Genomic DNA, 24,594 nt, shown 5'->3' on the forward strand with positions numbered 1-24,594 from the left:
ATAAAGCTAATAACAATTACTATAGACTAAAGACTCTAGTCCTAAAAGAAAACATTTTTATTAATCAGTTTTCCAATTAAACACACCAAAGGAAGATATAGATTTTGCACATTTCTATATATAAAAAGCCTACCTTCTCTCTAACTGCCCATATCCAGTCCAACCACATCACACTATGATTTAAAAGTTTTTATCACTAGTTAATCTTGGATGGGTGCAAAATTTAGGGGGAAACCCCCCACCCATAACAGGTAAAACACTTTATTTATAAATGAACCCTAATAACAGGTAAAAACCAGTATAAACCCTCCTAAAAACTAATTCCAGGATGCAAATATCACCCCTTAATTAAGTTAGTTATCCCTGACATCAGGGATAAATATATAGTATAATATAAAGTTTCAAATATTACTTTTTTTTGTTAATATTGATTAAAATTAATATGAACATTATGTAAAAAAAATAAATAAATAGCCTATATTTTATATATGGAATTATATATATACATATATATATATACACACACACCCTTTAATTATATATATATATATATATATATATATATATATATATATATATATATATATATATATATATATATATATATATATATAATTTGGTGATGTCTTCCCAATCAAGTGCAAAGTACAAAAACCCACGTGAGCATTACAATGATAATCTTTCAGTTCTTTGAAAAAAACACAGGCTGACAGAAATGCTCAAAAGTATGTTAATGTGTCACTCTGTGGTATGCACCTTTCATTTAACTCTGTGAGAAGGGGTCATGAACATGTCCTTTAGCTCGTTTGGTTAAATTAATTCATCATGCTTCTAAACTATCAGTTGAGTAATTATACATTAACCCATTGTACAGCGCGCAGCAGCCAGATGCGCAGAGAAACCATCTACCTCTCCATCCCAAAGCAATAAAATCGCGCATTAGTACAATCACGCCTCTTAAGCTGAAGAAACCACGCGCACTGCCTTCTGCTCGAGCACTCGCTCATTGCGCATCTGCGATCCAACAGTTGAACGCGTCGCGTCATCAGTCTGACAGCTTCACACCGAATCAGGTTGCAGCTGCACTCTGGAGAGCGAGTGTCAAAGCAATTCGAATGAAGTTTTGCGCACTTGCTTCTCTAGGTCTTTGGAGAGCTCGCACCTACCCGAGTCACCCTGCCCCAAAACTGGTAAGTGCTTCTGATTATGCACCTGTGCATTGGAGTTTTATTGGGTCTACGAGTGCCATGTGCGAAAGCTCGAGAGCTTTCCGCTAGGATCCGTACTGCTTTATAGACAAAACAAAAATACTGTCACTGTTTACAAAGCAATGTCAGCGCCAATGATAAGCCATTGAAAGGAGAGCAGGTTGTTGCAGTCAGTGCAACACGTGGGTACTGTGGGGCATATGCATGGAATGGATGCCAGTTTCAATAAATTATTGAAAACACGAGTTTTTGCAATTGTTGCAGTTGCACGTTTTCGTCAATATAACATCCTTTTCCATTCATTTATCCTGACAGAATAATTTGTTTACATAAATTGATAATGATTTTTTTAAAGACATTAAATTGGATTAATCAGTTATTAAGCACATATTAAATAAAAGGGTTATTAAATAAAAATGCAAATAGCTTTTCACTGCAGGTTGAGATATAAAGAGTTTAAAAACAATTTGCATAACATAGCAGCGTTTTCAAACAACAGTTCAGCACCCACAGAAGTTAAATTACTAGTTAGTTGAAGCTCACTAGAAGTCATTTATAGACAAAACAAAAATAACAAAAAAAAAAACCATTCTCGAGAGCTTTCCGCTAGGATCCGTACTGCTGCATAGACAAAACAAAAATACTGTCACTGTTTACCATTTACGAAACATTTTATATCGCAGGTAATAACAAAAAAAAAAGTTATTTTAAAAGTTCAGATAGCTGACGTTTAGGTCCTTGGGGCGCCAAAATACAAACTGATTGCGCAAGACGAACTTCAACTTCAGCAGATTGAGGAAATGACAGAAAGTCCCTTAAAATGTCAATAGCCATAACGTGATAAGCTGAATCTCTATAATTGGTATTTAATTTATTTTTGTAATGATTATTATTAAGTTTTCAGTTCCTAAAGGAAAAGTTGCTTGCAAGACGTAATGAAGCAATTTATGTCACATAATGCCTAGTTTGAATGACTTTTATTTATTATTATTATTATTATTTATTTATTTTATTTTATTTTTGGTGTTTGTTTCCATTTTTAACGTGGTCTTGACATGCTTAAATACTCTTAATTTTTTATTCAAAATAATAAAAAGTTAAATAACTGTCTCGCCCTGTTATGATGGGATTTGTAGAGCACCATGCTGTCCTGCCAAGATCTGAGCTTTGCAGGAGGGCAGCGCTACGACTTCTCCGCCTCGACGTCAGTTGACGGTAGTGTTGACGTTTCCACAGCAACGCTCGTCTCCCTCTGGGACGCCGGTCCCCTGGACAACGCTTCCAGCCAGCACGAGCCGCCGCGGCGGGGTAAGTCCTGAAATATGCCGGGATCAGCGGCGCGAGAGGCTTCCCGCCTTGACAAACTGGAATTTTTCCATCTGGGATTTTTTCTTCACGTTTTGTTAGAGTAGCAATAGACTGTGGAGTATCTGGCCACCTCCAAAGTGTTAGTTCTTTTGGGCTCTTTCTTTTGTTTTTAAAGTAGCCTATTTATTTCATTGATGTTTTTTTATTTTTTTATCTCACATTGTTAGAACATTACTTATCAGGATAACGAGCTGTGTATTAAATGTACTGTTTGTTTTAGATGCACTGCCTGTGTCTGAGCATGGACTGGGACATCGACCCACCTGGCCTGACCAACTGTCACCATAGATCAAATATAGATTTTAATATAGATATTACTCAACCAATGACTGCGGTAACATTTTATTTCCCATAAAGCTCCAAGACACCCTAAATGACTGCGGTAACATTTTATTTCCCATAAAGCTCCAAGACACCCTAATGCAAAGAGAAGAAGAGCTGGCCAGACTGCAAGAAGAGAACAGCAAGCTCAAAGAGTTTTTAAACTCATCATATGTGAAGACTTTAGAGGAAAAATCTAAGGTAACAAATCTATCTATCTATCTATCTATCTATCTATCTGACAAGTGAAAATGGGTGAAAATTCTTAAAGGATTAGTTCACCCAAAAATGAAAATTCTGTCATTAACCTTCGTTCATCTTCAGAACACAAATTAAGATATTTTTGATGAAATCCGAGAGCTTTCTGACCCTGCCTAACACAACTAACGCATTTAAGGCTCAGAAAGGTAGTAAGGAAATAGTTAAAATAGTCCATGTGACATCAGTTTCAACTGTTTTTTATTTTTTTACCAAACTATTTTTGTGCACAAAGAAAACAAAAATAATGACTTTATTCAACGATTTCTTCTCTTCAGAGGAATGCACACTGATATATCATGGTATTGTCATAACTGCGAACTGAAGACTGACAGGGAAGAGAAGAGTTCTCTCTGTGCACAAAAAGTATTCTCGTAGCTTTGTAAAATTACAGTTTGTACCACTGATGTCACATGGACTATTTTAACAAAGTCCTTACTACAGTACTTTTCTGGGCCTTGAATGTGGTAGTTGTGTTGCTCACTATCAAAAATCACAAAGATCTCATAAAAAATAAAAAAAATCTTAATCCAAACACCAAAGATCTTACTGAAGATCTTACAAGTTGGAATGGCATGAGGGTGAGTAATTAATGTCAGAATTTAAATTTTTAGTTGAACTAACCCTTTAAGGGCCATTCACACCAAGGATGATAACTATACGCTGACAGCCAATCAGAATCCACTATCATGCATTGGTGTGGATGCTAATATAGTTATTGTTTTTGGCGTGAACAGCCCTGTACTGTCGCTCATGTCAGATCTTTCCTCAAAATACATTTATAATCAACTCTTACATTCTCTTTCCCACAAATTGCAGAAACTCCTTTCTAACTGCAATGTTCCGGATGGTTCAAGACATCGAAAAAGAACTCATGGTGATTTCCGGAACCTGAGCCAGTTGCTTCATAGCGGTGAGGGAAAGCGGACATGCCGCAATCTTTCTTTGGAGTTCTGCTCCGCTGAAGAGCTGGTGGCCACTCCACCTCTAGACTCATGGATACTAGAGACTCTAGGCCTGCAGGACGAGAACACCGTTGACCCAGAACGCAGTTTCAGCACCCCTTCTTTCAGCTGTCCATTTCCTACAGAAGCTCCTTACTGTACGACAAATGTAGATAATGCAGTCGGCTTCAGCCCTAATGCCGAGACACGCTGCGAATACAGCAACATCGTAGACTCATCCAGCAACTGCAGTCTGGACACCTCCAGCGGCTACAGCACCTCTCAGAGCTTGGGTTCTGATTATTCAACCCTAGACCCCTCAGCTCTCTACACCATCACATCTAAAGAGTCACTGGTCAGCTCTCCATCAGCAATGACCACCGTGCAACACTTCACACCCCCACGAGCCGCCTCCACTCCATATCATCCCCAGGACGTAAGCCCTGGTCCATACTACAACACACCAGCCTGTGGTTCCTCCAGTCCACCAGGGGGCGACAGTCAACTTTTCTCCACACCTCGTATGTCCCGTAGCAGGACAGACTTGGCATTTAGCATGTCACTAAGTCCACAAAACAGTGTGAAGACGCACAGTTTCCCTCAAGGACAAGCTTTCACACGCAGAGACGCACAAGGGGGATGGAACTTCACCTGGGTTCCTAAACAATGTTCCTAGAGACATTTTTTAAGGATTTTGTTGGGAAAAAAAAAAACTTTTTTTTTTTTGCCATTTTTGAGGATTGATAACCCAACTTGCCTCATATTTACAAGAAACACAACAACTACACTTCTACGGGTTATATATTATATATTTTGATAGCTTTGTGATATTAAGTCATGAATTTATATTTTGGTTTTTTATTCATTGTGATTGAAAGGCTTTGATATTAGATGCAGGATTATGACTGAATTCATTAAAATCACCCTTTTTACAAAATAAATGTTTCCTTTTTTTAAGTTTCAAATTGTAAAAGAAAACATAAAGATTCAACCCTTGAATTAACATTGTCACCACCCTTGATGTTACAACGCTAACTAATACACAAACACAGCATATGTCACTCGCTTTAAGACACCTGGATTATATACAGTTTGCATATGTCTTCTATTGAAAATAATAGCTCACCGTAACAGAATAATTGTCTCTTTAATTGTGACCTGACGCATTACAAGTATCAACGTGGCGAGTCCCAAATCTTATCGTGCTATGCCGTTAGCCCTAACCTGTCATTCCCACAGCTGTCCCGCTTTCCTTCCCTCCTTCCCCTATCACTTTCCCTCCCTCTGTTTCTCTCCGGTACGTCTTCTCCATTCTCCCGCCACTGCGAGACAAAAGAGAGGGCCGGCCGGTCTCGAGGGAGACTTCCTCCCTGATCCGCCCCGCAGGTCTGAGACCCCCATGGGGGTCTTACATGGGATACTTACACCCCTCTATCCCTCCCCTCTGCCTAGCCTCTTACTCTCTGCTCTGCCCTCAGGGAGCTGGGGATGGCAGGGAAAGTTTGGGCCTGGAGTTAGCCATGGAGAAGCCAGGGTGAGTGGTCTATCTCTAATGACACGGTTAAGCCCCCTGCAGATGGCCTCCAGATTGAGAGGTTGACAGAAAAGAGCACCTTGAGAGGTACAGGAGCCTGGAAAATAATGGGTACAGGTGAAAGAACAAGGAAAAGGAGATGATACATGGCTGGGGGGTGACAAAAAGAGAATTTGGTAGGTTCTATTAAACAACCGACAGGTTGTAGGTAAAAGAATAACAATGACCTAATTCGGAAACTGCAATTCAAAAGTATACATAAAACATACATATGTTTGCATATTTCGTATTTTAGATTAAACAATTGCTTGTTCCCATTCAATACAAGTGTTTTGGACATTCAGTTCAATGGAAAATAGAGTGCTGTAGTGATCATTTTTTTATATTATTTTTTTTTTTTTAAGACCAAAACCCAGAAACAAGTTTGCATTTTAGCACTTCTGGTTTCATCGTCCTGAAGCCAATGTTTTTTGAAGGGGTTTTTGGCTTTTAAATGCCAAAATAAAGTTTGTGATTAACGCAAGCTTAAGATATTTTCCTGTTTTACTCTGCAACATAAAATTCATCAGTAATGCTAACAAGTCTCTAAAAGGAACTAAAGAGGTTGTCAGGGACATTAAACGACATCATGCCAAACAGGTAAACTTTTGTATTTTGGCTACATAATTCATGAAAGTTGTATTCATTTGTGAAGTCTGCCATGGTGAAAAAATGTGTAAGAATCATGAACAATGGTTACAGAGATTATTATCTGCAATCATTCAAAAGCCAATGGAACAGTCCTATTGAGTTTTTGTTGAGGGAACCAGGGTGATGCTTACTTTCGGTTTGGCCCAGAAAAATTTCCATCACTCTATACAATGAAAGGGACACTAGTCTGATTGCCTAGGCTAAGGTCTAGGTACCTTCACAGTTTGTTTGCTAAGATGGAGTGAATAAAGGTGTGTTCACATTTGGATGTAATCATTCCAGCGTCCAGAGACTGGAAACCAAAGGATGGTCAATTTTTGAATGTTATGCAGTTATGTGGGATCATTTCATTACAAGCTGCCTAAAAAACAAAAAGATAAAAAGAAATGTAAATAAAAAGTATATCATTATGGGTATTCTAGATTGATTTTAAACAAATTCCTGAAGAAAGCCTCTGGTTAACTAGGTAAGACAGAGAGGTGTAACATTAACAGCAGGCCTCTATAAAATTCACACAAATACAGAAGAACAGGTGTTAAAATATAATACACTATGACAAACCCAATACCTAAAAGTAAACCTTTGCATCTTTTTATCAAATAAACATTATGTTATAAGTACAAGACCTATCTTGGGGTAATTCAAACACCCCCAAATTATAGTTAGGTAAACCACACATGATGGCTATTGATGGTTATTCATTATTGTCTACTAGCTGTTCCTTGCACCACTACTATTATAACCAAGAACACCATTTACACTTTATCAACCTTTGTACAAAAAGTATTATGAGTATTAATAGAAAAAAAAACTATTAGTATTACTACTTCAGATTATGTTGTCAAACTAATATGGGTTTCCCCTTTGGCTAACAGAATATAAATAAACTGTTCTACATCTCCTGGGATCAAAGTTCAATATCAAGTAGCTATCCTGCTGGGGAAAGTTACTTTAAAAAATAATGCATTACAATATTGCATTACTCCATAAGAAAGTAACTTAGCTGCTTTTTATGGAAAGTAATGCATTACATTACTTTTGCTTTACTTTTTTTGTCACCTGTGGTGGGGTTGCTTGTTTGTTTTTTTAATAACAAAAAGCCCTTTCACACCAAATTTTTTATTAATAACCCTCCAGCTGAAGAAATTGTCTCTTTGTCTGCATGTCACTCCCATTTTCTCTCAACATGGGGACAGGAAAGGTGTCAGTGATCAATGGGAAAACAAAGTAACTGGCATTACTTATTTGAAAAAGTAACTCAGATATTTCATTGTAAATTTAAAAATAATGCATTACTTTAGTTACTTGAAAAAAAGTAATCTGATTACATGATTCATGTTACTTGTAATACTTTACCCCAAACACTGGTAACTATTGTGAGGCAAACTAATTCAGAAACAACAGCTATGCTTATATGTTCGAGCATAAGCAAAAAATAAATCATACCTGTATCTTTACAAAGTTGGTGTAGGTGTTAGACATTGGGAGAATACGCAATAGAGATAAAGTTAATGTTTAAGCAGGCCGTGTGTGCCTCTCTAATTAAGGAAGCCTTGTTATCTTGATCTCTAATAGGCCTGAAGTAATACATCATGTATAAGGTAGAGAGAGTATGCCGGAATGCTGCTCTGCTCGATGTGATAGTTAATGTGTTTCTATGGTTGTGAAGCTTGAGTAACTGTACACTGTAAACTATAGCTGCAGTTGTAAAATATCTTCAAATATTGCTGTGATTTATCCTTTTTTTTTCTCTGTTTAGTAAGTGAAACACTGGTACATTGTGGGACCCAGTATTCAGTGTAGTGTGCTGTGATAAATACTACACACTGGTTTCAATACATTCATATCCTGTACACAGTACTCATACTATATTCTGAGTAATAGTAAGAGTATTATGCTATTCTGAACATAGCCCTGGTTAAAAGTTATCCTCAGTTTAAGAGACATATTGAATAGGACTATGGCTATGTTCAAAATAGCACACACTGAACACTACACAACATACACTGCATGATACCTGTATGATACATAAAAACAGTATGCATTATTCCATAATGAATGTTGACATGTTACCTTATCATATTAAATCAGTTAATGGCATCCTGATATTATCTTATATATAAATTTTGCATATTTAATTACATTTTGCAAAAACAAAGTACTTTGGGGCTAAGTAAAAGTTATTTTCTGTTATTGTTCTTATTTTTTATATTTATTTTGATATTTCAAAAATTTGATGCATGGAAATGTGTGTGTGTAAAGAAAGACATTTTATTTATTTATTGTATTGGAAGATGCATATTTTCTATGCTAAAATGGAAGTTTCTGTCTTGTTTTTCTGTTTTGTTTTTCTCATTTGTAGTGTACTGATGCACTGTCGATAAAAAAATACAAATATACTTAAGCATCAGAAATAATGTACCTAATATTTTAGTATGTTATTTGAACATAACCATTAAAGGGATACTCCACCCCAAAATGAAAATATTGTCATTATTCAATGTTGTTACATGTTTTGTAAGCGCCACAAGGATGTGCTGCTTTTTCGTTCAAATCAAAGCAAATATAAAGAGCGCATCCTTGTGGCACAGATGAAACAGAAGAGGCCTGTGACTATCCCATACACAGAGCCACTGTAAAGGAATTGTTGAATAAAGTCGTTATTTTTGTTTTCTTCACTTGCAAAAAAGTGTTCCCGTCATTTCATATAACACAGATCTGCACATCAGAGTGGTAGATGGTTATTATGACTATGACTTTCATACCTTTTGTAAGCGCCTTGACACTGTTATGTTTTCTGGCAGTCAATGGGACAGTCACAGGCCTCCAGGTTTTCATCCAAAATATCTTAAACGGATGATCCAGAAGATGAACGAAGCTTTTAGAGGGTTTGGAATGAGACTGTTAAGTGGAATAATGAATAAAGTTTTTATTTTGGGGTGGAGTATCCCTTTAAGTGTCCGGCTCACAAAACCACCTATTTGATGCAGCAACACACATATATGCAACCAGCAAACTTTGAAATAAGGCGATCCTACTTTTACTAGCTACAGAATATAAAACATCACTTTGATTAGCAGAAGTTCAGACAGGCGAGGGAAAGAAAGAGAAAGACATTGCGTTGGTGGAAGATGGAGGCGTTTAGGTGACAACACAAAACACACTGAGGTGTAGCTGTAATATAATGAAACGCGCGGAGAAAGCGTGACCGAGAGCAGTTAAACTATTGTGTTTGTGTGTGTGTGTGTGTAGTGTTCCGCTCCGAGGATCGTGTTGCTGCTGTCGCGTGGCAAGTGTGTCTGTCTGGAATGTGATGTGACAACATTAATGTGATTACTTGACCCCTCATGCAGCTGGAGAGCTCATATCGCACCACATATTCGGAAAATACAAACAATTAAATTCTTACAGCCACTGATAGGCCTATTGCATGGACAAATAAAATATCACATTTAAAAAGTAAGAAAGTGTCATTGTACAACAGAGGACTTCATCATTGTAGTCAATGATTGGCTGCAGAAAGACATTTGCAGCCTTGATCATCAGTCCTTAACCATTGAGCTGTCAATCAACGTTCATCCTTAACTGCCGAATTGCACAATAGTGGAAGCTTATATCAACTATCAACCACAATCAAACACTATTAAGACTCAAATATGAAAATATAAACACACAAGTTTATCTCACAAAGCAAGTTTGCTTTATATGTTTGCTTAGAAAAATAAATATATAAATCAAATACAAACAACACACATCATTTTATTAACAAAAATAACTATGAACAAATTCTATGAACAAAAAATATTTGGATGAAAAAAAAATGACTCAACCCTTTGTTTTGCTAATGCTAATTTCACAGCTAAATATTTGGATGAAAAAAAAATGACTCAACCCTTTGTTTTGCTAATGCTAATTTCACAGCTAACATTAGCATTTTATGTGTCCAGAATACATTAGCCTACTTATACACTTAATTCTTAAATATTTTCACACTTTTTGAATTATTTATAGAGTCTTGTGTTGTTTGGAAATGTTAACTTAGAAATTTACCTTCAAGTCTTGTGCATGCTAAATGAATCATGATCTTCACTGGTAAATAAGAACTTTTGAAAAAACTTATTGGTGCAAACATGTTTGTCATAGTGGAAATGACACTTTGCCAGTCAGAATTGTATAAAAATATAGATGTTAATCTCGAATGAAGGTAGTGTTTTAATGCAACCTATAGATAACAAAAAGTTATCTGTTAATAATAATTAAATAAAAGCCATTTAAAAAGTAGCAAAAATAAATGAAGGTAGTGTTTTAATGCAACCTATAGATAACAAAAAGTTATCTGTTAATACAAATTAAAACCTAGGACATGCAGACAATTCAGCTAAAACATGTATGTCACACTGATGTTCACTGGTTTTATAAACCCTGGATGTTATCACATTTCGTTTAGATGAGTCGCTGCTGTTCACTCAGCTTTCACTGTACCTAAAAGACATGCTCATAAATCTGTACAGAGAGTCCCATGGGATAAATGTTACAGAGATCATGATGGGACAAATATGTTGGTATTGCAAGTTGCAAGTAATTAAATGCATGCAGGTGCACACAGAGACACACACACACACACACACACACACACACACACACACACACACACACACACACACACACACACAAGCATTCAATACTCCAATAAACATTTATAGGTCTTGATTAGCAGAGAGGAGGAAAGAAGAGAGGAAACAGATGCAAACCAAGAGCCTCAGGAAAAAAAAAAATATTTTGAATAATCATTTTACTAAACAATGATAAGGCATGCATTGATCTGAGTGTGTTTGTGTGATGCTTCTTAGACTAACTTCAACAATACTACTAAACTACTAACAAAATAATAAAACAAAAAAACAAAAAAATATATCCTATCTATCTATCCAACTATTATGACCAAAAGACTTTGATCTTAATAATCCTTAACTCACGTCTGCTTAAGGTTGCCAACATGCACCTGTCTTATTCAACACATATATGCATACATACATGTAATAATAATATAACCTGCTCCTCAGCTGTTTACACAGTTTATGCTGCTAATCCTTTGCAACCAATAAACATCCTCAGTCATGTCTAACGTTACAGCTAGATTCAAATGACACAAATTTACTTAGATCTCAACCTAAATATCAGCATCATGAAAACAAATAAATGATTACTGATTGTACAGGGCTGTTGTCTTTGTACAGTTTATAGTCACGTAGAGTGAAGTTGCACTTACGACAGATATAACTGCTCCCTCTAGTGGAATTATGTGGAATTGTCTCAAGCGATGTCTCCCTCTAGTGGAATTATGTGGAATTGTCTCAAGCGATGTCTACACTGAACGTTGGTTGTAGAAACAATTAGAAACCAGAAATTGCTGGGAAAATTCACAAATCATTTAAATAAAGTAACACGTTGAATTAAACGTCACATTTTAAATTACAAATTTGGTATTATATACATATTATAATTATATTACTATATATTTATTTGTTTTTTGTGGACCAAAGTGGTAGGTTACTTGACTTCCCAGAAGTAAATTCCTCTTTAAATATAATATATATAAAAAATATAAATAACTATTTTTTAAATGCAATATTAAATTAGGATTATGCTATTGAACACTTACACATTTTGAACAATTACAATTTATATATATATATATATATATATATATATATATATATATATATATATATATATATAATATATATATATTAAAACTACACATTCTGAACAATTCTAGTTTTAAGCAGTGTATTAGTAGTTTGTTAGCTTGCTACACTCTAAGAAATGTCTGTAAAAAAATAGTCTACTATAAGAAGGAATTTTCTGGATTGATTTTTCACAGGTTTTTTACCTGCATTTTAAATTACGCATTGTATTTTATGTTTTTCTGTTTACAGGGTTACAACGGATTATGAATAATGGATAAAGTCCTGGAAAATTACTACCTTTTCATTTTTCTAGATCAACAATCACAGGGACAAGCTACTAAACTGACAAGGCGTATCATAATAAGTGTGTTCGACTTGAAGCAGCGCTTTGCAGACCAATCGGTTTTTGACGTCAAAGCAGTGTGAAAGCGATTTGAAATCATGCTGATCCGTCTGCAATCTATTAAATCTCACGCTACTTTGATGTCATACACCGATCGGTCTGCGCAGCGCCGCTTCAAGTCAAACACACCTAATTATTATTATTAATATTATTAAATAACAGTTAACTTAATTCAAGTGATGTGTGTACTGCTAGGGATCTTTGGTTTCCTCTTTTTGTCTAATTTAGATGGAAAATGTGTCTTTTTATCGTTTGAGTCACTTATCAAAAGTGGCCAAAGTTGCCAAAAAAAAATAAAAATAAAAACAAAATAGCTAAATTTGTTGCTAGGTGCTTTTGTAAGAAAAAGTTGCTAGGGTAAGCTGAAAAGTTGCTAAATCTAGCAACAAAATTTCTAAATTGGTAACACTGGTTGGCTGGTTAATTCAAGCAGTCTTCAGTAGGGTCCTTTCGGTTAAGATTTTCCCTGATTTTGTGTGTTTTTTTTTTTTTTTAAACTGCGCTAACAGGATGCAGACACTAGGTGGCAGTAGTTACTTGATTGCTAGTAGATTAAGCAACTTTTCAGATTACCCTAGCAACTTTTTCTTACAAAAGCACATAGCAACAAATTTTATAAAAAAATAAAATTATTTGGCAACTTTTAGCAACTTTTGATAAGTGACACATTTTCCATCTAAATTAGACAAAAAGAGGAAACCAAAGATCCCTAGCAGTACACACATCACTTGAATTAAGTTACCGATCGGTGTATGACGTTCAGTAATAATTAGGTGTGTTCGACTTGAAGCGGCGCTTCTAAGACATAACCGTAAAACACAATAAAGTAGCGTGAGAGCTAATAGATTGCAGACGGATCAGCATGATTTCAAATCGCTTTCACAGTGCTTTGACGTCAAAAACCGATTGGTCTGCAAAGCGCTGCTTCAAGTCGAACACACTTATTATGATACGCCTTGTCAGTTAGTAGCTTGTCCCTGTGATTCTTGATCTAGAAAAATGGAAAAGGTAGTAATTTTCCAGGACTTTATCCATTATTCATAATCCGTTGTAACCTGTAAACCAAAAACATAAAATGCAATGCGTAATTTAAAATGCAGGTAAAAAAAACCTGTGAAAAATCAATCCAGAAAATTTATATTTTTTTTTATGAACAAATCGAAATGAACATTTTATAAAATGTATTTTTTGCTGAGATTTGATGGTGACAATTTTGCGTCTGATTATGTGATGACGTCATTGCACAATGACATCACAATGTAATTGAGCAACTTTTAGCAACAAATCGACCTTCGTTTGGCAACTTCCCATGAAAATTAGTTGGCAAACACTTGTCGTGTCTCGGGGGTGATGATGAATTTCTTCAGTCAGATTAATAAGGACTTGGGAGACAGAGTTCCAGATGTCAAAATATAGACTTTATTACTCAAAGCAACAAAGCCGAGATAACGGGCGCCGCATCTGAATCTTCTGTCTGCCTGCCGCACACTCATTTTATACCTTTATCTCTATACCTTATTTGGTAGTTCCGGTTTTTAATTGGCACTGCCTGCCCGGTTTGCCACCCTTTATCACCAGTCCACCTAGTATATTTTTTTTAATGGTGGAATTCGGCCAAATCAACAATTAAAAAATCTCTCCCTATTGGTTGGCTATGGTCACGTGAGACATCCCCCAAGTCTGGTTTACTACTGATGTCAGCATTTGGAAATCACCCAAAGTCTACTGGGTTATTTTAGTTCACAGGTGCAATTCAGAGGTTATTTTAGTTCACAGATACAACTCAGTGGAATACTACCAGGTCTTTTATATGTCCAGTCCTGTTCAACACTACTAGTACTGCCCTATGGGAGGGCCTTTATACATCCGACCCTCTTCATGACATCCAGCATTTGGGAATAACTCGGCATATTGATCAGTATATTGCTTTCTTTCATAATTATGCATAATATTAGAAGTAAGATAACCATACCATATTAAGTAAATAACATAGAATAACACAAGGGTGGAATTTTGTACTGTTGAATGCTCAAAGCAATCCTCTGCAACGGGACTACAATTTAAAAAATGTAGACAAATTATTATCATTAAAAACGTATTTTAAGTTTGAAACGGGTGGAATTTTGTACTGTTGAATGCTCAAAGCAATCCTTCCACTTCCACTACAGTTGCCAGCATCTGCAGGACAATAAGGGTCAGAATAACGTTCTGTCCTTTTCAGATATGTTAGTACATATTTTAGTAAGCTACATATTAGTGGTACAGTAGGTGTGTATAAAAAGATCACAGGTTTACTTGATTAAGTTAAAATGCAATGTTGGCTTGTCAAGTCAAGTCACCTTTATTTATATATATTGTTTTTCCAATACAGATTGTGACAACAGTGTTAAATAGGAAAAAGGTGTGTCGATAATGCAAGAGGATAATATAAAAAAATCTGTTTTTTGGTTAAAACAATATTGCAATAAAAATTATCTTTATACCCACAACTTTTTACACACAACATTAATTTTAACACAACATAAAACATCAGAATCAGAATCAGAATGAGCTTTATTGCCAGGTATGTTTACACATATGAGGAATTTGTTTTCATGACAGAAGCTCCGCAGTGCAACAGAGAGACAGCAACAGAACAAAAAACGAACAAGTAAGAAATAACAATATACAAATTGACAATTGTATGTGCAGGTATATTACAATAGACTGTTTTTGTATGTACAGGTATATTATGTACAAATTGAAGTGTAGACTAAGTATGTGTGTATAAATAGTGTTGTGTGTTCCACAGTCATTGTCAAGTGTTCATGAGATGGATTGCCTGAGGGAAGAAACTGTTCCTGTGTTTGGCCGGTCTGGTGCTCAGAGCTCTCTGTAGCGTCGACCAGATGGCAACAGTGCAAAGAGGGAGTGTGCTGGATGTGAGGGGTCCAGAGTGATTTTGCCAACCCTTTTACTCACTCTGGATGAGTACAGTTCTTGAATAGAAGGGAGGGTTGTACCAGTCATTTGCTCAGCAGTCCGGGACTACCCTCTGTAGTCTTCTGAGGTCAGATTTGGTAGCTGAGCTGAACCAGACAGTTTATAGAAGTGCAGAGGATGGATTCAGTGATGGCGGAGTAGAACTGTTTCAGCAGCTCTTGTGGTAGGTTGAATTTTCCTCAGCTGGCGAATGAAGTACAACCTCTGCTGGGTCCCTTTTTCACAATTGAGTCAATGTGAATGTCCCACTTCAGGTCCTGAGAGATAGTGGTGCCCAGGAATCTGAATGACTCCACTGCAGTCACAGTGCTGTCTATGATGGTGAGTGAGGGGATTGCAGGGGGGTTTCTCCTGAAGTCCACAATCAACGCCACTGTTTTTGAGGCGTGTTTGAGCTCCAGATTGTTGAGACTGCACCAGATAGCCAGCTCTTTAACCTCCTGTCCCTGTAAAGCAGAGACTCGTCATCGTCCTGAATGAGGCCGCTCCGGCATTGAGTTGAGTGGCTGGTGTCATCTGCCAAACTTCAGGACCTTGACAGAGGGGTCATTAGATGTGCAGGGTCGTTGGTGGTACGGGAGAAGAGCAGTGGGGGAGAGAAGGCAGCCCTGAGGAGCTCCAGTGCTGATCGTACGAGTGCTGGAGTGTGTGTATTTTATCATTTCCCAGCCTCACTAGCTGCTGCCTGTCTGGATGCAGAAGCTGCTGATGCAAACTGACATATGGAGGTGGGCATAGAGAGCTGAGTTAGTTTAGGCAGGAGAAGGTTTGGAATGGTAGTGTTTAAAGGCCGAGCTGAAGTCCATAAACAGGATCCTCACATTAAGTGAGACCTACAACTACATAAATTCTAAAATAATCACAATCAAGTCAACAATATTGCTAGAAATTGTGTTGTGAGACCTACAACTTTGTATAGGCTACATTAATTTTAACACAATCACATTCTGCACATATCAGTTTAGCTTATAAATAAAGAAATTAATAGACACAAAAGACAATTCATGTTTTGAGAGAACCTTACAAAATTGCAAAATAGGTAAGAAACATAAACAATCAAATGTTAATAAAATAAAATCAAAGTGCAATAGCATCTAGCTAACTGACAAAGGTTAGTGTCAACAAGAGTCACTGGAGCATTGTCCAGTGTAAAAAAAAAAATAACACAATAAACAATAAAAACCAGGCAACTGACAAAGGTTAGTGTCAACAAGAGTCACTGGAGAACCACTACTAAATAGGCTAACTCAATACTTAATAAAACTCAGTCTAAAGTGCAAAGACTTCAAGAAGCTGGAATTAAAGGTCTCATAATTAATCTCTTTACATTTTCAGATATATAATGATAATTTCAGTGCAGAAGAATAAGAAAAGTGCATTTCTTTAAATACTGGTCTCTAATAATGATGTTTTCCATACTTTAGTTTTAGGAGTTGATAGTTGGGGTCATTAATCATAGCAGAGAACTGCTGTATTCCCGAATCTCCTAGATTGTTCATGTACAGATCCAGTTCTCTCAGGTGTGAGGGGTTCGATCTCAAAGCTGATGCCAGATCAGCACAACCCTCATCTGTGAGACCACAATATTCCAAACTGCAAAAGGAGGATTGTTTCAGTCACCCTATCAGAGAAGATATGGAGCAAAAGTAATGATCTTACCGCAGTATCTCGAGCATGCATTCACACATCTCCAGAGAGCAATATAACACATAATAATCCATAAGCTTTTTAGATTATTTTGAGAAAGATTCAGTTCTCTCAGGTGTGAGGGGTTTGATGTCAATGTTGAAGCCAGAGCAGCACAACCTTCCTCTGCAATTGTGCAATTCCTCAGTCTGTAGAGAGAGAGAGTAAAAAATAAACAAATCTTAATAGTTTTGTTGATTTTTATACACATTGTTTTTTTTTTTTTTTTTTTTTTTTTGGTAAAAATAAATAAAGTTGTATCAAATAAACTATATTCCCCTTAAAGCTCTTTTGTGCTCTTGCTAAACAACATAATCATTAGCTGGATTAGGTATTTTCATTAAAGCACCAGATTCACAATTTATATGCACTCTACAATAACTAATTGTGTAAAAAGTTTATCATGAATGATGGCTCTCTCTGTGATGATAATGATGAATTGAAAACCAGTGGACCGATTGCAGTATAAAAATAAATAAATAAATTGACATTTACTTACCGCAAAATTTCCAATTTAGAGTTTGGATCCTTCAAACCATAAAAAATTGCTTGCACACCTGAGTCACCTAGTTTATTCCAACCTAGATCCAGTTCTCTCAGGTGTGAGGGGTTTGATTTCAAAGCTGAACCCAGAGCAGCACAGCCCTCATTAGAGAATTCACAATGGTCTAACCTGCTGAGAGAATTACAATCATTTCTGTTCCTAGCTTTGGAACAAAGGATTTATTTGACAGTGGTGAGTGATAATCTTGCCTAAGCGTCTCAAGATTACAGTCAGAATTCTCCAGATCAACAGATAACCTCTGCAATCCAGTGTCTCCAAATTTATTTCCGGACAGATCCAGTTCTCTCAGGTGTGAGGGGTTTGATCTCAGAGCTGAAGCCAGAGCAGCACAACCTTCATCTGTGACAGCACAATCCCTCAACCTGCAGAAAATATACAGCATACACTATTCATTAATGTGTCTGTGTGAGTCAGTTATGACTCTCAGTACATCTATTAGTCTCTGTGAGATAACCTTACCTCAATATCTCCAGTTTACAGTGAGGATTCTCTAGTCCTTCAGCGAACTTCTTTATTCCTGAATCTCCCAATGTATTCCCAGACAGATTCAGCCCTCTCAAATATGAGTGGTTCGATCTCAGAACCAAAGCCAGAGATGCACAACCATCACTTGTGACACCACAAAGTCTAATCCTGCAGAGGAAATGGCATCAGATCTAGGTTAATGGACACATAGTTCTTTATTGTAACAAAACAAAGCCAAATGTCAAAATATGCATTTTAGGATCATTTAAAAGTAATCTTACCACAGTTTCTTAAGTTTACAAAGGGGATTCTGTAAGTCAGCAGAAAGAATCTTTAATCCGGAGTTAGTGATTTTATTTCCAGACAGATCCAGCTCTTTTAGATGTGAGGGGTTTGATCGCAGAGCCAAAGCCAGGAAATTACAACCCTTATCAGAAACATCACAAAACTCCAGTCTGCAAAAAAAAAAAAAAAAAAAAAAAAAAAAAAAAAAAAAAACACACAAACCCAGAGGTTTCTTCATTAAAGACTTCTCAATGTCAGTTTTGCAATACATTTTTCAGGTGATATGTGGGCCTTGAAACAACACTCTTAAAAATAAAGTTGCTTCACGATGCCATAGAAGAACCTTTTTGTATAAATAGTTCCATAAAGAGCCTTTAACATCTGAAGAAACTTTCTATTTCAAAAAAGGTTCTTTGTGGCAAAAGAAGGTTCTTCCGATTATAAAAAGGTAAGAAAGGGATGGTTCTTTAAAGAACCTTTTACTGAATGGCTCTTTCTGGAACCAAAAATGGTTATTTTTTGGCATCGCTGTGAAGAACCTTTAAAGCACCTTTATTTTTAAGAGTGAAGGTAAATTTACATGATTACTTGCCTATTAGGATTTTTTCATAGATTGCATTTAACTGTGTATTTTGTCTTCTTAAGCATGAACTACATTTACTACTACATTATTATTTCATTTTTGCAATAAATTATGTAAATAAACCAAATCTATAAAAATGAAGAAAAAAATTTAAAACAAAAGAGGAACTTACTTCAGTGTTTCCAAAAGACATTGAGGATTTTGCAGGCCATCACAGAGTAGCTTAAGTCCTGAATCACTTACATTACTCTTAGCCAGGTTCAACTCTCTCAGACATGAGGTTTTTGATGTAAGAACAGAAACTATAGTGGTATAGCTTTTTCTTGTAAGGTCATCATCACCAAGACTACAGGAAAAAAAAAAAAAAATCCCAGCATGTATAGACAGTATTGAGTAGATTAATTCTGGAATTACATCAGTAATTTAGATTACACTGTTTTAATTAAGATTAATTGAACTTCTAGATTAACTGAAATAATTTAATGCAGAAAAATCTTGTGCAAAATCTAACAAGATAAATATAAAGACTAAAAAGGAATATTGTCCATTATATTATACTATATAATTTTTTTTATTATACATAAACTTTAACAATTATTACTGGCACAACTTACTTTGCGGTTCTGGATGCTTCAAGCACTGGTTGTAGCCTTTGAAGACTTTCATCTGGCAAGACATGTGGCCAAACATACTTCTTTAAAAATACATCTAGTTTTTGCCCTGAGGTCAACAATACAAAGACCATAGCTGACCACTGTGAGGGTGTCAGTGTGGTCTTTTTTTCTGACCCTGATTTTAGGTAATGCTGGATTTCCTCCACTAGAGAATGATCGTTCAGTTTATTCAGGCAGTGGAACAGATTGATTGATTTCTCTGGAGATGGATTCTCTTTGATCTTCCGCTTTATGTAATTAACTATTCTCTCTTTGCTGTCAGAGCTGCTTTCAATCTGTGTCAGTAGGCCTCGTAAGAGCATCTGATTGGACTCCAGTGAGAATCCCAGAAAGAAGCGAAGGAAAAGGTCCAGATGTCCACTTGTACTCTGCAGAGCATTCCTTACAACTTTCTGACAGAGGTCAGATATTGATATCGAACCTTGTTTAACACAAATCAGACCATTGGGTAGAAGACTAGGTTGGTCTATCACATTTATATTTTGATTCACAAATGAGAAGTACACATATAAAGCTGCAAGATGTTCCTGAACACTCAAATGAACAAAACAGTAGACTCTCCACTGAAACAGCCCTGATTCTTCTCTGAAGATCTGAGTGCACAATCCTGAGTACACAGACGCTTCTTGTACGTCAATGCCACATTCTTTAAGATCTTCCTTGTAGAAGATCAGATTACGTTTCTCCAACTGCTGAAAAGCTAGTTTACCCAGTTTGAGAACCATGTCTATATCTTTAATGTTCTTATCATAGGCCTTCTCATGCATAGTTCTCATTTGAATGATCAGGCTCCTTGATGACTTCAGGTGTGAGATGATTCTGTTGGACAGGATCTGATCACTGATTCTCTTCCTGAAGTATTCCTCCTTCTGAGGGTCATTGAAGCCTCGCACCTCTGTCACTCGATGGACACACTTAGAAGGGACGAGATCAGCTTCTGCTGGTCTGGAGGTGATCCAGATGAGAGCAGAGGGAAGCAGATTACCCACAATGAGGTTTGTCAGCAGCACATCTACAGAGGCTGATTCAGTCACATCACACATCCTCACACTGTTGTTAAAATCCAGAGACAGACGACACTCATCCAAACCATCGAAGATGAAAATGATTTTACATTCATTTGGAGAGAATTCAAGTTGTTTTGTGCCCATTAAAAGTTGCAGAAGATCTTGAAGATTGAATGTTTGTTTCTTCAATAAATTAAGCTCTCTAAAAGGAAGTGAAAATATGAGGTGGACGTCCTGATTCGCTTTCCCTTCAGCCCAGACCAGAATGAACTTCTGCACAGAGACTGTTTCTCCAATGCCAGCGACTCCTTTAGTCAGCACAGTTCTGATGGGTTGATCTTGTCCAGGTAAAAGTTTGAAGATGTCATTCAAGTTGATTGGTGTATCATCTCTGGTTCCTCTCCTAAATGCAGTTTCAATCCATCTGATCTCATGTTCATTATTGATCTCTCCACTTCCACCTTCTGTGATGTAGAGCTCAGTGTAGATCTCGTTGAGAGGAATGAGGTCACTCTGTCTTGATATCCCTTCACACAAACACTGAAATCTGCTCCTCAGATTTGATTGGACTTCTTCTTGAATTTTATCAAGGGGTGAGACAGCACTGGAAAATCAAAATAAATCACGTTATACATTTTAAACTCATTTATTACTCACAAAGCAGACCATTTAATCATTTAAATATAATTTAATAATGCTCTGAGCTGCAGTGAAACAGAAACATTACAATGTGAATTTGGTGGATTTCATAGTAACAATGATGAAGAGAAACACACACACACACATTTTAAAAAATATAAAACAACACATATTTTTTTAAAAATATATTTTTAAAAAACAACACATAAAAAAACTCTTAAAAACCCTCTATAACACATCTACACATCACTCATCACTCCTCATGGACGCATGGCTAGGACATGGAGATGCTGATCTCCCTTGCTGCTCAGAGCTGCAGTGAAACAGAGACATTACAACAATAATTCAGTGGATCTTCCTGTCATTCAGAACCAAGTGCTGCACAATGAAATAGGTGCAATTGAGAGATATAAAACATTTTAGCTTTATTTTTGTTACATAATACTAAAGACTAACAAAGTTTTTTAAAACTACTTTAAGGGAGTTTGATCATGATCATTTACCTGGGCTTTTTAACCTTGAGTTGATCCATTGAATGATGTCTCCTAAAGACCAGGTCTTTTTAAATCTGATCTCCCCTTCTGGAACGTGCTTCAGGAAAACAGAAATGCTGATACCAGACTAAAGACTAAATATTACATGAAGTAAGAAACAAATTTGGCTATTACAATGTATTAATTAAAAGTATCAATACAAAGTAATAACTGAGGGTTTACTTGCCACCCATACAATAAGCCAAGCATTCATTAATTCATTATTTGCTTACTTATTAGTGGGCCTCAGTATTCGGTCACATGCTCAGAACTCATTCCAGCTACAATCATTCTGCAAATAAACCAAATAAAAGGAGTAGTAGCAAGTAAACCACATGGTCAAAATATGACCAGAAACCTAATTCATCCAACAGACTATCCCAGCCTAAGAAACAACATAAAGTAGCGACAAATGTAAGTAATGCAAAATACTGGACAGAATTCACGTACTGTAAACATTCCGATTCCTTTTTGTTTTTAAGCAAACTAGTTGTCTCTCAAAACAATTGTTGTTTTGTCAGGTTAAAAGTTAGAACATGTAGCCCAACTAGTTGTGTAGCCTACGTCTATTGTGCAGATAAACTGATACCGAGTCTTCTTTTAAATTCCAAATTCATATCTAAAGGAAAAAGAAAAATAAAGCTAACAAATAATAAATAAATAAATAATAACAAATAATGATTCAATGAATGTCTTATTTCAGTAAATAAACAACATTAAATTCACACCTACTTAGTGTTAATAATGACTGGCTGAACCATATTGTTTTTGCAGGTTAAGGAAACAAAAAATGAAAATTAAATTCGAAACACCTTGATAAAAAAGTGACCTATAACTGTTTGATATCAAGCTAATAATAATAATAAAAAGAGATATTTGCACCAATCCAGCCAATCTAACGTTTATGCATTATACAACTCCCACAACATCACCCCCCTCATCTCTGAAGATCACGAGGATCCTTGACAAACCAGTTTCAGCTTTGTTAGTTTGTTAGGCAACGCAAGGCTTCTTATTCAACAACAAACAACATTAAATAAATCTACATACATAAAATTGGCCAAAAACTAACTAAAACTAATTAATCGCTATTTACCGCTAAATCCTGTTCAATAAAGCACCAAAGAGCACCTGTGATCACCTGCGAATTACAGTCATTCAGTAAACATTTGTCACGGCGATGTCAGATAAAATAATATGTAGCCTAGGTCTACACAATTTCTTTCATTGCGGTTTTCATCTCGAAGAATAGCAAAACATTAACCAATACATAAGACTATAACAATAACCACGACCTACCTTTTATAACGACCTTCTTCCTGAGTAACTAGGCTGCGTACTGTAAATGTTTTCACTTTCTGATTTGTATAGCCAACCAAAAAACCAAACAAGCCAACACAAATACAAAAAAACGAAAAATTTAAAAACATAAAAACACCTTGTTTTAAAAATTAGTTTAAAATGATGGGATATGGATTTTCAGTTAAATTCACACAATTTGAATCGACAGCAAAACACACGGGGTTTCCCTAGAACACATTTTAAACATAAATATTTTAAAAAAAGAAAGAAATACTGAAATACATACTGATTGCAACTTTTTAATAGATGAATTACAAGTTGGGGAAAAATCGCACACTGCAGCCTTATCCCTCTGCAAAATGTAGATTATATTATATAATTGCAATATAAACTAAACACAAAATCTTTACAAGGTTTAACTATATGCATTTTCATTATAAACAACTATATTTGGGTATAAAGACATAAAATTTTCATGACATGGCCATCGGCTGGAATATTAAATGGTAAAGATCATTTAACAGCAGACACACACAAACAAAAAAACACAAACACACAAAAAAATCTCAAACACATTCAAAAAAAACTCAAACACACTAATAAAATAAGTTAACATACTTTTTCAAACACACACACACACATACACACATACCAAAAAAAAAAAAAAAAAAAAAAAAAAAAAAAAAAAAAAAAAAAACATTGTCCCTTGTACAGCTTTACTACAGCAACAAATGAATTATGTACTAAAACATTGTCCATGGTACAGCTTTACTACAGCAACAAATCCACCGAGCAGCCCAGTTCTTAGTTGAACTCTCTTCAAATGCAAATTTAAAAAAAGAAAACATTAAATTAAAACATCTATTATTACAGATAAAAGTGTAATTCTTCAAAAAATTCTTTGTGTTGACAATCTTATTTTCCTGGTGCAACATCTGTCACTTGGTTAATAAAGATTGAGTAAAAAAAAAGTATGTATACACACATACTGTGTATATATATATATATATATATATATATATATATATATATATATATATATATATATATATATACACTTTTATTATAGACTAATTTTCCATAGGTTTTTTGTTTTATTTTTAGTCAGATTTTTTGTGATTTGGATTTTGCCAGCACAAACCTTCATCTGTTACTTACAATTTGCATGCATTAACCCATTTCATTTAGATAATATATATATCTTTTTCCATTAACTAAAGAGGTTTTCATCTCACCAATCTTAAAAATCTTACCATAATATCTCAAGTATACAAAGAGTATTTCTGAGTCCATCAGAGAGAGAGTTAACTCCATCATCTCCCAAAACATTCTCAGACAGTTCCAGCTCTCTCAGGTGTGAGGGGTTTGATCTGAGAGCTGAAGCCAGAGCTGCACAACTTTCATCTGACAAGTTACAAAATCTCAGCCTGCAGAAAAGAACAATGGGACACACTGTA

At 35.8% G+C, this 24,594-nt stretch overlaps 2 protein-coding genes across 2 annotated transcripts; one reads left to right on the plus strand and one right to left on the minus strand.

Moving 5' to 3' along the window:
* The first annotated feature begins 997 nt into the window (after nt 1-997).
* Nucleotides 998-5,651, plus strand: gmnc (geminin coiled-coil domain containing). The gene is given in 5 exon segments (XM_042739904.1): nt 998-1,190; nt 2,345-2,516; nt 2,797-2,864; nt 2,964-3,098; nt 3,975-5,651. Coding segments are annotated over 5 exon segments (1,251 nt in total). The 5' UTR covers nt 998-1,115; the 3' UTR covers nt 4,776-5,651.
* A 10,938-nt stretch (nt 5,652-16,589) lies between these two features.
* si:dkey-23k10.2 (NACHT, LRR and PYD domains-containing protein 12) lies at nt 16,590-22,843 on the minus strand. The gene is given in 13 exon segments (XM_042740074.1): nt 16,590-16,991; nt 17,058-17,110; nt 17,113-17,233; nt 17,584-17,757; nt 17,838-18,011; nt 18,109-18,282; nt 18,396-18,569; nt 19,155-19,328; nt 19,597-21,267; nt 21,550-21,615; nt 21,806-21,893; nt 22,069-22,127; nt 22,286-22,843. Coding segments are annotated over 11 exon segments (3,006 nt in total). The 5' UTR covers nt 21,835-21,893; nt 22,069-22,127; nt 22,286-22,843; the 3' UTR covers nt 16,590-16,795.
* Nucleotides 22,844-24,594: the final 1,751 nt, after the last annotated feature.

The sequence above is a fragment of the Cyprinus carpio genome, chromosome B15 (assembly GCF_018340385.1).
Source record: "Cyprinus carpio isolate SPL01 chromosome B15, ASM1834038v1, whole genome shotgun sequence".
Taxonomy (NCBI): Eukaryota; Metazoa; Chordata; class Actinopteri; order Cypriniformes; family Cyprinidae; genus Cyprinus; species Cyprinus carpio.